We start from the raw sequence: 12,977 nt of genomic DNA on the forward strand, positions 1-12,977 counted from the left end.
GGATGTTGTGTATGGGAAAGAAGCCTTGAAACATTATAAATTCTATGTACAGGTCAGTAATATATAAAGATGTATACACTTCATTTATTCTCTTCCTTAGATAAAAACAAAGGACTGAACAAAATTTTTCAGTCAGTAAGAGTCTTGCTTAAAGCCTTTTTTGGGGACATTTTCAGAAAGAGAATGATTTTCAATGTGAAAAAAATATTACTGTTCACTTTTCAAAACTACTACATGTACTACTCTATGCATTAAACTTCAAATTTCCATCCACTGGGTACTTTATTATATATATGCAACTTAAGATTTGTCAAAAACTATGACTATGTTATCAAAATTGATGAAGTTTGTGAAAATACTGAAAAAAAGTGTGTCAGGAAAAACTCAGACTTCTTCTTTCATTAAAAAATAGACTGCCCCTTTTTCTCATCATTGTAAGGTAATAAAAGAGATACCTGGTACTCAAATAATTTCCATGTCCTAAAGTTGGTCAGTGCCTGCAGCTAAGCTAAATATATTCTAAACTTCATAAGGGTCACAGTGAAAGACTGAAATCTTTATTTAGCAATTAAACATCAACACCAGAACCATATTGCTAATTTAATGTCTGAATTGCAAATATCCAAGTGTCTGAGTAAGCGTTACAGCCCAAAATGCCTGAAATAATATTATCATTTAATGCCAAGACAGACTTCTGGGATCAAACTAAATAGGAAATTGTGAGAAAAAAAACTGTGGTGTAATTTAAATTCATGAAACCAACAAAATTTTAGCTATGTAAATAGTTGTTACCGATAATTTTGTGTTTACAGATAGAAAGAAAAAGTAGAGAAACAAAGATTGAAAAGATGAAAATTAACAAACTCAAGGAGTATGACTTGGAAATTTCTGCCATAATGAAATGTTGCAATGGCTAAAGGTAGGGGAAGTAATCTATGTATATCTTTTGATGCTTAAATATGAAAAGGTTGATACTCACACCTGCTTCTCTCAAGATCTGGACATTGTCTTTTTTTGGCAGAAATAAATTTTATTTACCGTAAAATTCCTATTAAACACTACTCCCCTAATAAAAGCCCACACCCCAACCCTCCCCCCCCCCCCCCCCATTGTCCCCCAGGTTTTTTGATATGGAAAAAATCATCTCATCAGTGCTGAATAAATGAGTTAGTAAATCCATAAGTTTATTTGAATCCCCCATTTTATTTTACAGTTAACACAAAATTGTATCATATAAACTTAAAACCTTAACACTTTTTAAAAGTTCTTGCCAACACAGTTGCTCACTCTAAATTTTAATGTATCAACAAAGATTTTTGGATTTAGGAAAAACTGTTTAGCCCCTGGGAGCCTTCAATAGGAATTTTACGGTACATCTGGATATATTTCTTTGACTAAATGACCTATTGGTTTTAGTAATGAATTTGGTTTTCATTGTCACATTTTCTCAATTTTTGTTTAAGTCTGGATTTAAATATGTAATGATTTCTTTTTTATTGTAAAGTATTAGACTTTACAAGGTTAACCCTGTTTTGTCTACAGTGTTTTTGAATTTGAATGAAAAATAAACATACATGTTCTAATAATTTTAGAACAACATTATTTTTTTTACACATTTTTTTTAAAACACTAAAATTGATTTTATGACTGATTATATCTCTAAATATTTAAGTTTTTTGTTGTTTTTTTTTATTTTAAACAGTTACTTAAATATTTTCTTTCATTAACCAATTATTATTTACCATAAGTAAGACCCATTTCTATGGTTTAGATTATCATCCAAGCCCAGTGATCTCTCATGGAATTATCGAAGCTTTAATATGATCCAATAAGCATAAAGAATGGTGGTGGTTCAACTTTTGTGCGCACTTGGCTTAAATTAATTACCAGTGCACCTGAGGTTTTCTTCCACTTGTGAAGCTGGAATGTATCTTTCTATACAACATTTATTGGAGAGTGTTGGAGTGACTGATTATACTAATAGTCTGAAAAAAAAGTAAAGTGAATCATTCTTTTTATATAGATTATTACATGAACCCGAACTCTAAGAACGCTGCCCGATGGAAGGCGTTAAAGAGGAATGTGAAGAAAAGTAGTAGTCACCAGATAGGACATACAGAACATCGCCGGAAACTCGGCTCACTACCTGATTACCTGCCGCTCTTTACATATTTCATTATATTTGTAAGTAATTGATGATTATCTGAATTTTAGCTGACAAGAGTTACATTTTTTTTTTTTTTTTTTTTTTTTATAATTGTAATTCCAGTATCAGTCACAGACATTCATTTTCAACTCACAGATGCAAAAATGGAAATATTAAACTAGTTTCTGACTAAATAATTTTAAAGTTAAACTGAAGCAATTATGTTAAAGAATTGCATGAAAAGTTACTCTTTCATGGTATTGTCAGATTTGTACTTATAAACAATAATTAATCTCCTTTTAAACAGCTTTTGTTCTAGAATAATAATTTTCTTTTACTTAAAAAGGTTAAGCTATATAGTGACAAAAAAAACCCCACTTAGATCTGCTTCCATCAGTGAAATTGTCATATACCGGAACTTGATTGTGACCCAAATTCCAGTAAAAACCATGATCCCTTAGGATTATATTGACATAAAAGATTGACTTTAACCACACCTGTACGAAATTTTACTCCTGTAATTTTGCCTAAAATACACCTGTTTTTCTGTTAAAAATTACAGCTGTATTTTCTTCAGTTTTGATAAACATATAGCAAATTACACCTGTTTTTTCAAAAATACACCGTGTTTTACACTGTACTATGAACGAAATATGCAAATTAACCGTTTTTTTCGAGTGTAGGACAAAAAGCGCCCCCCCCCCAAACCCCCCCCCCCCCCCCCCGGACGAAAGCCCCCGTCTAAAAATGACAAGGTGGACAAAAGCCCCCCATGAATTTCCACATAGGACAAAAGCCCCCCCATAAAAAAGTAAAGGTAGGACAAAAAGCCCCCCCCCCCCCATGGTCCATCACATTTACATTTAGTGTAAATGAATTGATATCTGCCTTTTTTCAATTAATTTGGTTATTTTGTGTGCCATGTCACAATGTTATCAGACTCAACTTAATGTGAACATTTCTGAAACTGAACTGTAGCAGAGACTGTGAGAATATTTATCAATAAGTGTGCTTTATTTCATCCATGTGCTCTTCATATTCATGTTTGTAATATTTTTAAGTATGTATGTATTAATGTTGTGTTTTTTATGTGTTTAATAATATGTATGGACATCAAATGTAGGTGACATAGTGCTAAGGATTAAAGTGATTAAACATTACTACTCTTCTGACGCTTCTTGTGTATATGAAAAGCTATGATTCAGTATCGCATGCATGCATTATTTCATCTGTTATCATACTTTGTTAACACTTCAATATATACATTATTAATAAACATTAAAACAAATTCTTTTCATTTTTATACGCCCGTTTGAAAAAGGGACGTATTATGGGAACGCCCCTGGGGCGGTCGGCGGCGGGTGGGCGGGCGGCGCGGCGGCGTCCAATTTTGTCCGGAGCATATCTCCTACATGTATGGAGGGATTTTAATGAAACTTCATATAAATGTTCACCACTATGAGAGCAGTGTCGCGCACATGAAGCAGGTCTCTAGGTCAAAGGTCAAGGTCACACTTAGAGCTCATTGAAAAATGCTTGTCCGGAGCAAAACTTCCACATGTATAGAGGGATTTCAATATTACTTGGCACAAATGTTCACCATTGTGAGGCGGAGTGTCGCGTGCAAGATTCAGGTCCTTCGGCCAAGGTCAAGGTCACACATAGAGGTCAAAGTTCAGATAAAAATATGAAGATGTGTATATGGACCATTTAGTCATCATTTATTGAGGGATTGTAACACAAATGGTCATTATCAAGACTATGGCTGTGATACATATAATTTAGGTCAATATATACAAGGTCAAGGTCACTAAAGATGATTGAAATATCCAGATTTTGTAAATAGAATTAATCAAAGGGAGACAACAAAGTTATTACTTTGTTCATAAATGACTTACACAATTACTCCCCTTGATCTTTTTTCACATTCAATTCTAAAAAATAGAATTTAATCAAAGGGCATGAAAATAATCCTCCTTTCTTGGACTTGAGTATGATTGTAAAGAATGTAACATTTATTTACACATGTTTCATTCATTGGTCAAGATTCTTAACTGTGATAACTATGGTGTTCTGTAGACTTGGTATTTGTTCATAAAGATCATACAGTAATTACCTTATCAAATGTAAATACTTTCTCATAGAAATTTAATTATATTTTAATTTTCAAGTAAATATCAGTTCAGCTCATTCAAAGATTAAGAATTGTTATGAAATGTATTTCCCTAGAATAAAATCTTAAATCAGAATTTTTTATGCCCCCGCCATGTAATGGCCGGGGCATATAGTGTTACCCTGTTCCGTCCTTCCGTCCTTCCGTCATTCCGTCCTTCCGTCATTCCGTCATTCTGTCATTCCGTCATCATCAGTTTCCGTTCATTATCTTAGTAAGGGTTGCACACATTCAACTCAAATTTGACATATGGATATGTCGTGAGAAAATACAGGTCAAGTTCGAATTTGGTCATGGTTCGATGATTTTTGGCAGAGTTATGCCCCTTTTACTTTAAAATTAATATGAAATTTTCAGTTTCCGTTCATTATCTCCCCAATGGTACAACACATTCAATTCAAACTTGACATATGGATATGTCATGAGAAAATACAGGTCAAGTTCGAATTTGGTCATGGTTCAATGATTTTTGGCAGAGTTATGCCCCTTTTACTTTGAAAAATAATATGAAATTTTCAGTTTCCGTTCATTATCTCCCCAACAGTACAACACATTCAAACTCAAAATTTGACATATGGATATGTCGTGAGAAAATACAGGTCAAGTTCGAATTTGGTCATGGTTCAATGATTTTTGGCAGAGTTATGCCCCTTTTCACTTTGGAAATAATATGAAATTTTCAGTTTCCGGTCATTATCTCCCCAATGGTACAACACTTTTTAACTCAAACTTGACATATGGATACATCACAGGAATGCGCAAGTCAAGTTCAAAGTTGGTTATGGTTTCATGATTTTTGGCAGAGTTATGCCCCTTTCACTTTGAAAATAATATGAAATTTTCAGTTTCTGTTTATTATCTCCCCAATGGTACAACACATTCAACTCAAATTTGACATATGGATATGTTTTTGGAATGCCCAGGCCAAGTTGGAATTTGGTCATGGTTCAATGATTTTTGGCAGAGTAATGCCCCTTTCACTTTGAAATAATATGAAATTTACAGTTTTCTTTCATTATCTACCCAACTACTCAAATTTACATATGGATATGTCAAAGGAATGGGCAGGTCAAGTTTGAATTTGGTCATGGTTTCGATGACTTTTTGGCAGAGTTATGTCCCTTTCACTTTGAAAATAATATAGATACATCTTAGGAATAAGCAGTTTAAGTTTGAATTTGGTCGTGGTTCAATGATTTTGGACAAACTTATCTCTTCTTGAATGTTGTAAAAATTTTGAACTTTCAGTTTCAGCACTGAAATGTATGTAGCCAATGCCCATTATTTTGGCTACAAATATGAAATATGCTATTTTCAAAAGGTTTAGACTGAATAATTTCAGTGCCTTGAACATTGTATGAAAATGGTTTGTGTTAACATTGAAAAGTTTTAAGGGCTTTGAACTTAAAATGAAAAAAATTATTTGTGCAAACAAATTTGGAACTAAATATTATAACATCTGAAATTTTGGCTGCATGCGGGGGCATCCGTGGCATGATGACACATTTCTAGTTTGTTATTAAATTACATGTACTTTTTATACGCCCGTTTAAAAAAAGATAAAAATAGGAAGATGTGTAAAGGGACGATTTAATCATCATTTATTGAGGGATTGTAACACAAATGGTCATTATAATGACTACGGCTGTGACACATGTACTTTAGGTCAATATATGCAAGGTCAAGGTCACTAAAGATGGTGAAATATCCAGATTTTGTCTGGAGCATATCTCCTACATGTATGGAAGAATTTTTATAATACTTTATGGAAATGTTCACCACCATGATATGTATTGCTCCATGCATGATCCAGGTCTCCAGGTCAAAGGTCAAGGTCACACTTAGAGCTCATTGAAAAACGCTTGTCCGGAGCAAAACTTCTACATTCATAGGGGGTTTTCAATATAACTTGGCACAAATGTTCACCATTGTGAGGCTGAGTGTCGCATGCAAAATTCAGATCCCTGCGACCAAAGTCAAGGTTACACATAGAGGTCAAAGTTCAGATAAAAATTTGAAGATGGTTATAGGGACCATTTAGTCATCATTTATTGATGGATTGTAGCACAAATGGTAACTATCATGACTACAGGTGTTACACATTTAATTTAGGTTAATATTTGCAAGGTCAAGGTCACTGGAGATGATTAAATATCCAGATGTTGTCCGGAGCATATTTTCTACATGCATGGAGGAATTTTAATGTTACTTTTATAGAATTGTTCACCACCATGAGACGTAGTGCCCTGTCTCTAGGTCAAAGGTGAAGGTCACAGTTAGAGCCCATAGAAAAACACTTGTCTGGAGCAAAACTTCTACATGCATAGAGGGATTTCAATATAATTTGGCACAAATGTTCATCATTGTGAGGCTGAGTGCTGTGCATAAAATTCAGGTCCCTGCGACCAAGGTCAAGGTCACACATTCTGTGCATATCTTCCCTATTGATTTGTTTTAAGGTTCATTTAACAACACAGTGCCAAGAATAAAAACTTGCTTGCTAGATAACACTTATCCATAATGCCCCCATCTCCATCTAAAGCTTTTTCGTAAACGGGCGTATTTTGTGACTATGGCACCCTTGTTATTAATTCATTTACACTATATGTAAATGTGATGGACCATGGGGGGGCTTTTGTCCTACCTTTACTTTTTTATGGGGGGGCTTTTGTCCTATGTGGAAAATTTATTGGGGGGCTTTTGTCCACCTTGTCATTTTTAGATGGGGGGCTTTCGTCCGGGGGGGGGGGGGGGGTTGGGGCTTTTGTACGTATCCAGTTTTTTTCTACAGGTCGAAAATACAGTTGTACTGTTTTACAGCTCTTTAGATACAGGTGTAAAATTTTACAGGTCTAAAAAAAAAATACAGGTGTAAAATTTTTTAGCTCAAAAATACAGGTGTAAAATTTTACAGGTCAAAAATAAAATACAGGTGCCCTTATTGTTTAAGGGATGAAAACCACACATAAATGCAGACATATTTGGCATGTTTGGTGCAAATATCATTTTCATTGGGATAAATACACTTTGGTCAGAAATTTTGTGCATTTGTTGCTTCTCAATCTTTAAAAATAAGAAATGGTTGAGGAAAAAAATATCTTTTTACAAGATTTAGGTACAAATAGCAGACATTATACAATCACAATAGTTCACAATGGCACTCTGTGCTAAGGTGAGCGGAAATATCACTGAACTAGAATCACTATCACTAAAGATGGGGATAAATATAACACATTTTCACTTTGTCTTCAATGGATTACTATCTTTTATTACATTCTGTTACAGTCTTACACTACTGATACTGCATCAATAAAATCCAAGTCATGAATAACACGTCTAGACCAGTTGGTTTTTGTTTTTATTTTAATTTTCACTCAGGCAGATATAATATTATGTAAAGTTGTAATGATTTATGCTGGGTTATATCATGATATACCGCTGTCCTTGAATATTATTGCGGTCAAACTATTCACACATTTTTGTTGACTCTATATTAGGCTCAGTTGGTTTCTTTCATCGTAATATATGGTCTACATGGGGTAACATTGATTGGTGTAGAGCCAAAACTTACAGTGGAGTCTGGTATACAGACTTTCATGGGCATGGAGACCATACACAAGTGGACAGCACCAAATGTTTGGATAGGTCCAAGTGAAAAGAGCTTGATAGGTAGGTAATGCTTCTTGTCATTCTTTTTTTCCTATGGAAAGTTTACATTTTCTTTTCTTGTGAAATTGAATTCGTTAAACTGTCAATTGTATCATACTAATTGATTAAACATCGTAAACAATAATTACAGTGGTTTTCTGAGACTGTGAGAAATAATTTTTTCTATTACAGGAGTGGGTGGTGTATTTGCACCATGTATGAGAACAGATCTACAGCTTCAGTTTGAACAATCTAAACAGAACTACAGCACTGACACACCACTAGGATGTTGTGAGGTCTCTACCAGAAATGTAGCGGGTACCACAACACAGGCTGAGTGTGACAATCTTACTGAAGGTATGTCTTATAATCTCCATGAAATCTTTTCTTTAGGTGAATATGATCAATCTGACTCTACCCAGGTATTAAATATTTGATGTGAAAATACCTTCCACAGACCTCAATAGACCTCTATTATTGCTAAAATGGATAGGGTTTCAGTTCAATTGACTTATAATACCTAGGTTGCCGAGGATTAAAAAAAGGTCCTCCTACTTTTCTAAAGCAGGCCAAATGTTTTTAGCTTTGCTAAAATGATATTATGGAAAAACATCTATTTAAAGTTACTGCTATTCTTATATATAAATAGTCATCAGATTTTAATGAGTATAGTCATTTATGGTTTTTGTTTCATTGTTGACAAGTGCCTTATTTGATGTCTAAAGGCTTTCTTAAAAGCAAAATAATTCAAATTGAATTGTGTCCTATATGGATGTAATTAAAAGAATTATATGAGAAATTGATAAAAGGACAAAAGAAATTATATTACAATGCTTTTGGGAAATGGGTATTTCTTTGTCACGTATTTTTACTACAAATATGAGACAAGAGGGGTACTTTATTACATAATGAAGAATGCAAAGTATTTTAAGAAGTGACCATAGTCCTATGGCCAAGAGTCATATAATACTTCAGTCTGTATAGACTCTTTAACCCTAAACCTGCTGAAATTTGTAATTAACTTGTCTGCTTTCGAATTTTGCAACTGTCCATTATTAGTTTCAAGGGTATATCAAGATAATTTTTTTTAGTTTTATCACCCAGCAGTTATTATAGAGCCTGGTCAGACTGCATGGATGTGCAGGCTGGCATGACCCTTTACTAAAGTGGCAATATTTTTTTGGGGCTGAATTAATCTCTTTCAATTGAAACAAATTAAATGCTAATTGATTATTTCAGGGATAGGGAAGTGGAATGCCGATGTGACCTGTAACAAGCGACCTGTCAACAAAGCTGGAACTAGACACAATATGAAACCATGTTGCCTTGGTTTGAAAGGACAGTGTCGCCTCATGTCTCACAAGCACTGTGCCTTTCTCGGTGGAGAATTTTACCTGTTTGGACCGGAACATTGTAGTCAGGTAAAACTATGAACCTAGTTGCTTCCCGGTCTAAATTTCCTTCTATTCTTAAGATGGAGAATCAGTACTTATGGGTATGTAGTTATAGCAGGATTGAATTAATTAATGGTAGTTGCATCACTTTGAAATTTGTCAAACTTATTTTATAGAATTTAAAATACAGTTTGCCAAAGTTTGTCTGCCAATGAAATCGCTCTATTTTGTTTAAATTTTGCCAAAATATTTACCAAACAGTGCTGTAACTGAACTGTATGTATTAAATTCATATGTTAAAAGATCTGATGTAATGGACTTCACCTATTTACATAATGCCAATACTAGATTTGAATGGGCGGGGCTAACTGTAAGTAAGTGATAGGTTATAAAACTAAATTTTTAAAACTTTGTATGTCATAAACCTTCCTATAACCTATACATAATGAAAATAGAAGATAAATCCTGATAAAATGTATGGATTTCTTATTACAATTGTAATATCTTAATAAAAATTCTGATGTTTGTTATAAAGGTGATGTGCCTTGAGAACATATGTCACCCTGGTCGAGTTACAGCTTCCGGTTTATTACCATGGCAACCAGACTCTCCTGCCCAGTGGTGGCGTGTACCACTTTCACTACTTTATCACCATGGCATTATACAGTTTCTTGTTGTCATGGTCACGCAGTGGTTTCTCCTCACTCAAATAGAGGTGACAGCAGGCTGGTTTCGAATGCTCATCATTTATATTATCTCAGGCACAATGGCTTTGCTGGTAAGTAGATAAACAAATAAAAAGTTTGTTAGTCCCCTACCGGTTTACCGGAGGGGACTTTAGGTTTACCCTCCGTCCGTCTGTCCGTCCGTCCGTCTGTCCGTCCGTCCGTCTGTCCGTCTGTCAGTCCGTCAGTCCGTCCGTCCACAAAACTGGATCCCGCGATAACTTGAAAAGTACTGAAAATATTTTTATGAAACTTTGGTATATGGATAGATGGCAGTATGGAGATTATGCACGTCTTTTTTTTTTCTTCCTATGTTGAAAATTCTGGTTTGCTATGGCAACAAATAGGCTGAAAATATGGCAAATTTTACACATAGACTGGATCCAGTGATAACGCAAAAAAAGTACTGGAAATATTTTTATGAAACTTTGACATATAGGTAGATGGCAGTCTTGGATAATGCACATCTTTTTCTTTTCTTCCTTTGTTGAAAATTCTGGTTGCTATGGCAAACAAATATGCTGAAAATATGGCAAATTTTACACATAAACTGGATCCAGTGATAATGCAAAAAAGTACTGGAAATATTTTTATGAAACTTGACATATGGGTAGATGGCAGTCTTGAGATTATGCACGTCTTTTTCTTTTCTTCCTATGTTGAATATTCTGGTTTGCTATGGCAACACATAGACTGAAAATTTGGCAAATTTTACACATAAACTGAATCCAGTGATAACTCAAAAAGTACTGGAAATATTTTTGTGAAACTTGACATATAGGTAGATAGCAGTCTTGAGATTATGCATGTCTTATCTGTTCTTCCTATTTTGATAAAATATCAGTTGCCTTGGCAACACAATAGGCTTAAAAAACATGGAAAATATAACAATATTTGTGATTAGTCAAAAAGAGCTGAAAATTTTTGTGAAAATTGCATCTTTAATTCAAGAGTTATCTCCTCTTTAAGAATTTTGCTTTAAAATGTTATATTTTGGTAACAGGGATGTTTCAAATATTAACTTTAGAGTGTCCTCAGTCCGTCTGTCTGTCTGTTCATAAAAACTGTTTCCTGTGATCGCTTTTAAAGAACTTTTCCAACAAATTTACTTAAAATAGAAAAAAATTGAAACATTAGTGAATGGCCAATGGCCCTTCAGAATGTTGATGGGGTTCTAACCGGTAGGGGACTTATGGATTGCTTGCAATACTATGATAATTGCTTGTTGCTTATGTTCTAAAAGAATTCTGTAGAAGAAATAAAGGGAGAGAGAAAAATCTTCAGATCTTGTTATAACTTAAAATTTTTCCCAATTTCTCTCCTGAACTTATTTTTTCCTTGCTAATAAGATTATTCATAAATTCATAAATGTTTGCTGTGCACAGTTTTTATAGCATGCAATTTTTAGTAAAGGTAATGTCAGTATATAAAAGAATACATAAACAAAAACCATACAAAATTCTCATGTCTTAAACAAAGGATTTGATTTATGATAGTTTCTTTTTTTATTTTTAATAAAATTATTCTGCTTAAGGAAATAAAGTGTATATAATTGCTCTAAGGAAGAGCTCAGTTAGTAATTATAGAGTTAATAGCTGTTTTATTTCTCAAGGGTCATCATTACATTACCACCAAGTGGTAGTGTCCCAGACTCGTCGCTTGCCCCTCCCAACAAGGGTTGTAAATTTAGTTATTAGAACTTAGAGGAAACTAAGGCAGCTAATTTTCATACATCAGATTAGTAGTTCTACTTGAGTGCCATCTTGATATGTATTAAAATTTGCATGGGGCAGTACAAATAAAAAGTCACTAAATGGTATCTAATGCTGGTATTGACAACTAAATTGAAGCCAAGCGATAAGAACTAGGACATAAATGTATAACAGCTATTCAGCTATTTAAATGACTTTTTCCTTGAAATTAGACAAACTTTTCAACAGCACCTCTTTATGTTTCAGACTTTCAACGCTATATTTTGAATTTAAATTTTTTCAGACATCAAGTATAATGTTGCCATACGAAGTACATGTAGGTGGGATGGGAGCTGTGTGTGGAATGCTCGGTGTGGTAATCATTGAACTCTTCCATTTCTGGAAACTTGTGGACAGACCATGGCTCGAGCTTTTGAAATTATCAGTTGCAATTATCCTTCTATTTCTCCTTGGTACTTTACCATATTTGGACATTTTTGGAATGATAACTGGTTTAATAAGTGGCGCCCTCTGTGGAGTAATATTTTTGCCGTATGTCACATTTGGAAAGTGGCATTGCCCCGTGAGAGTTATTTTGATTGTTAGTGCATCAGGTCTACTGATTTTAATTTGTTACTTCCTATTGCATTTGTTTGTTGCTGTTCAGAGTTTAGAGAATTGTGAGGGTTGTAAGAAGTTAAATTGTGTGCCATATACAGAAAAAATGTGTGACACATCCCTGTGGCATCAGTTTTAGAAATTAATATGCATACAATTGTAAATCAAGTGTTAGCAATTAAACTATTTTTTGTACAGAAATATTGATGAGAATAAAATGTATTCATATGAACTTTTTTAGAACAAAGAATTTCTTCAATTGAAAGATGCTACGTTTTATGAAATAAACACGTAATTATAGAAACTGTTTCTGATTATGAGTCATTTATTAATCTACTGATCACTAAGTGCCCTGATGCATACTGACAGGATTTTGTGATTCAGACATTTTTGGGGAAATTATGGCCCTTTTTTTCCCAAATCAGAAATACACTTGTTCTCAACTGCTTCTCCATTTCTCATGAGATTTTGACTAAACATTCACAAAAGTTTTGTTTTAAATTGTAAAATGCTGACAATATGCATCAGCAACAAGGGCCCATGATGAATTTTGTGAAATAATATGCTGAAAACCTCCTGTCT

The 12,977-nt window shown here is 33.9% G+C and overlaps 1 protein-coding gene across 1 annotated transcript; it reads left to right on the plus strand.

Moving 5' to 3' along the window:
• Positions 1-904: 904 nt before the first annotated feature.
• LOC132741179 (inactive rhomboid protein 1-like) lies at positions 905-12,944 on the plus strand (the record flags this gene model as incomplete). The annotated part of the gene is given in 7 exon segments (XM_060729297.1): positions 905-919; positions 2,024-2,184; positions 7,817-7,988; positions 8,160-8,324; positions 9,207-9,388; positions 9,897-10,139; positions 12,082-12,944. Coding segments are annotated over 7 exon segments (1,391 nt in total), but the record flags the coding sequence as incomplete, so codon positions are not given.
• Between the last annotated feature and the right edge of the window lie 33 nt (positions 12,945-12,977).

This window comes from Ruditapes philippinarum, unplaced genomic scaffold (genome assembly GCF_026571515.1).
Source record: "Ruditapes philippinarum isolate M1 unplaced genomic scaffold, ASM2657151v2 ctg17417_1_1_1_1, whole genome shotgun sequence".
Classification (NCBI taxonomy): domain Eukaryota; kingdom Metazoa; phylum Mollusca; class Bivalvia; order Venerida; family Veneridae; genus Ruditapes; species Ruditapes philippinarum.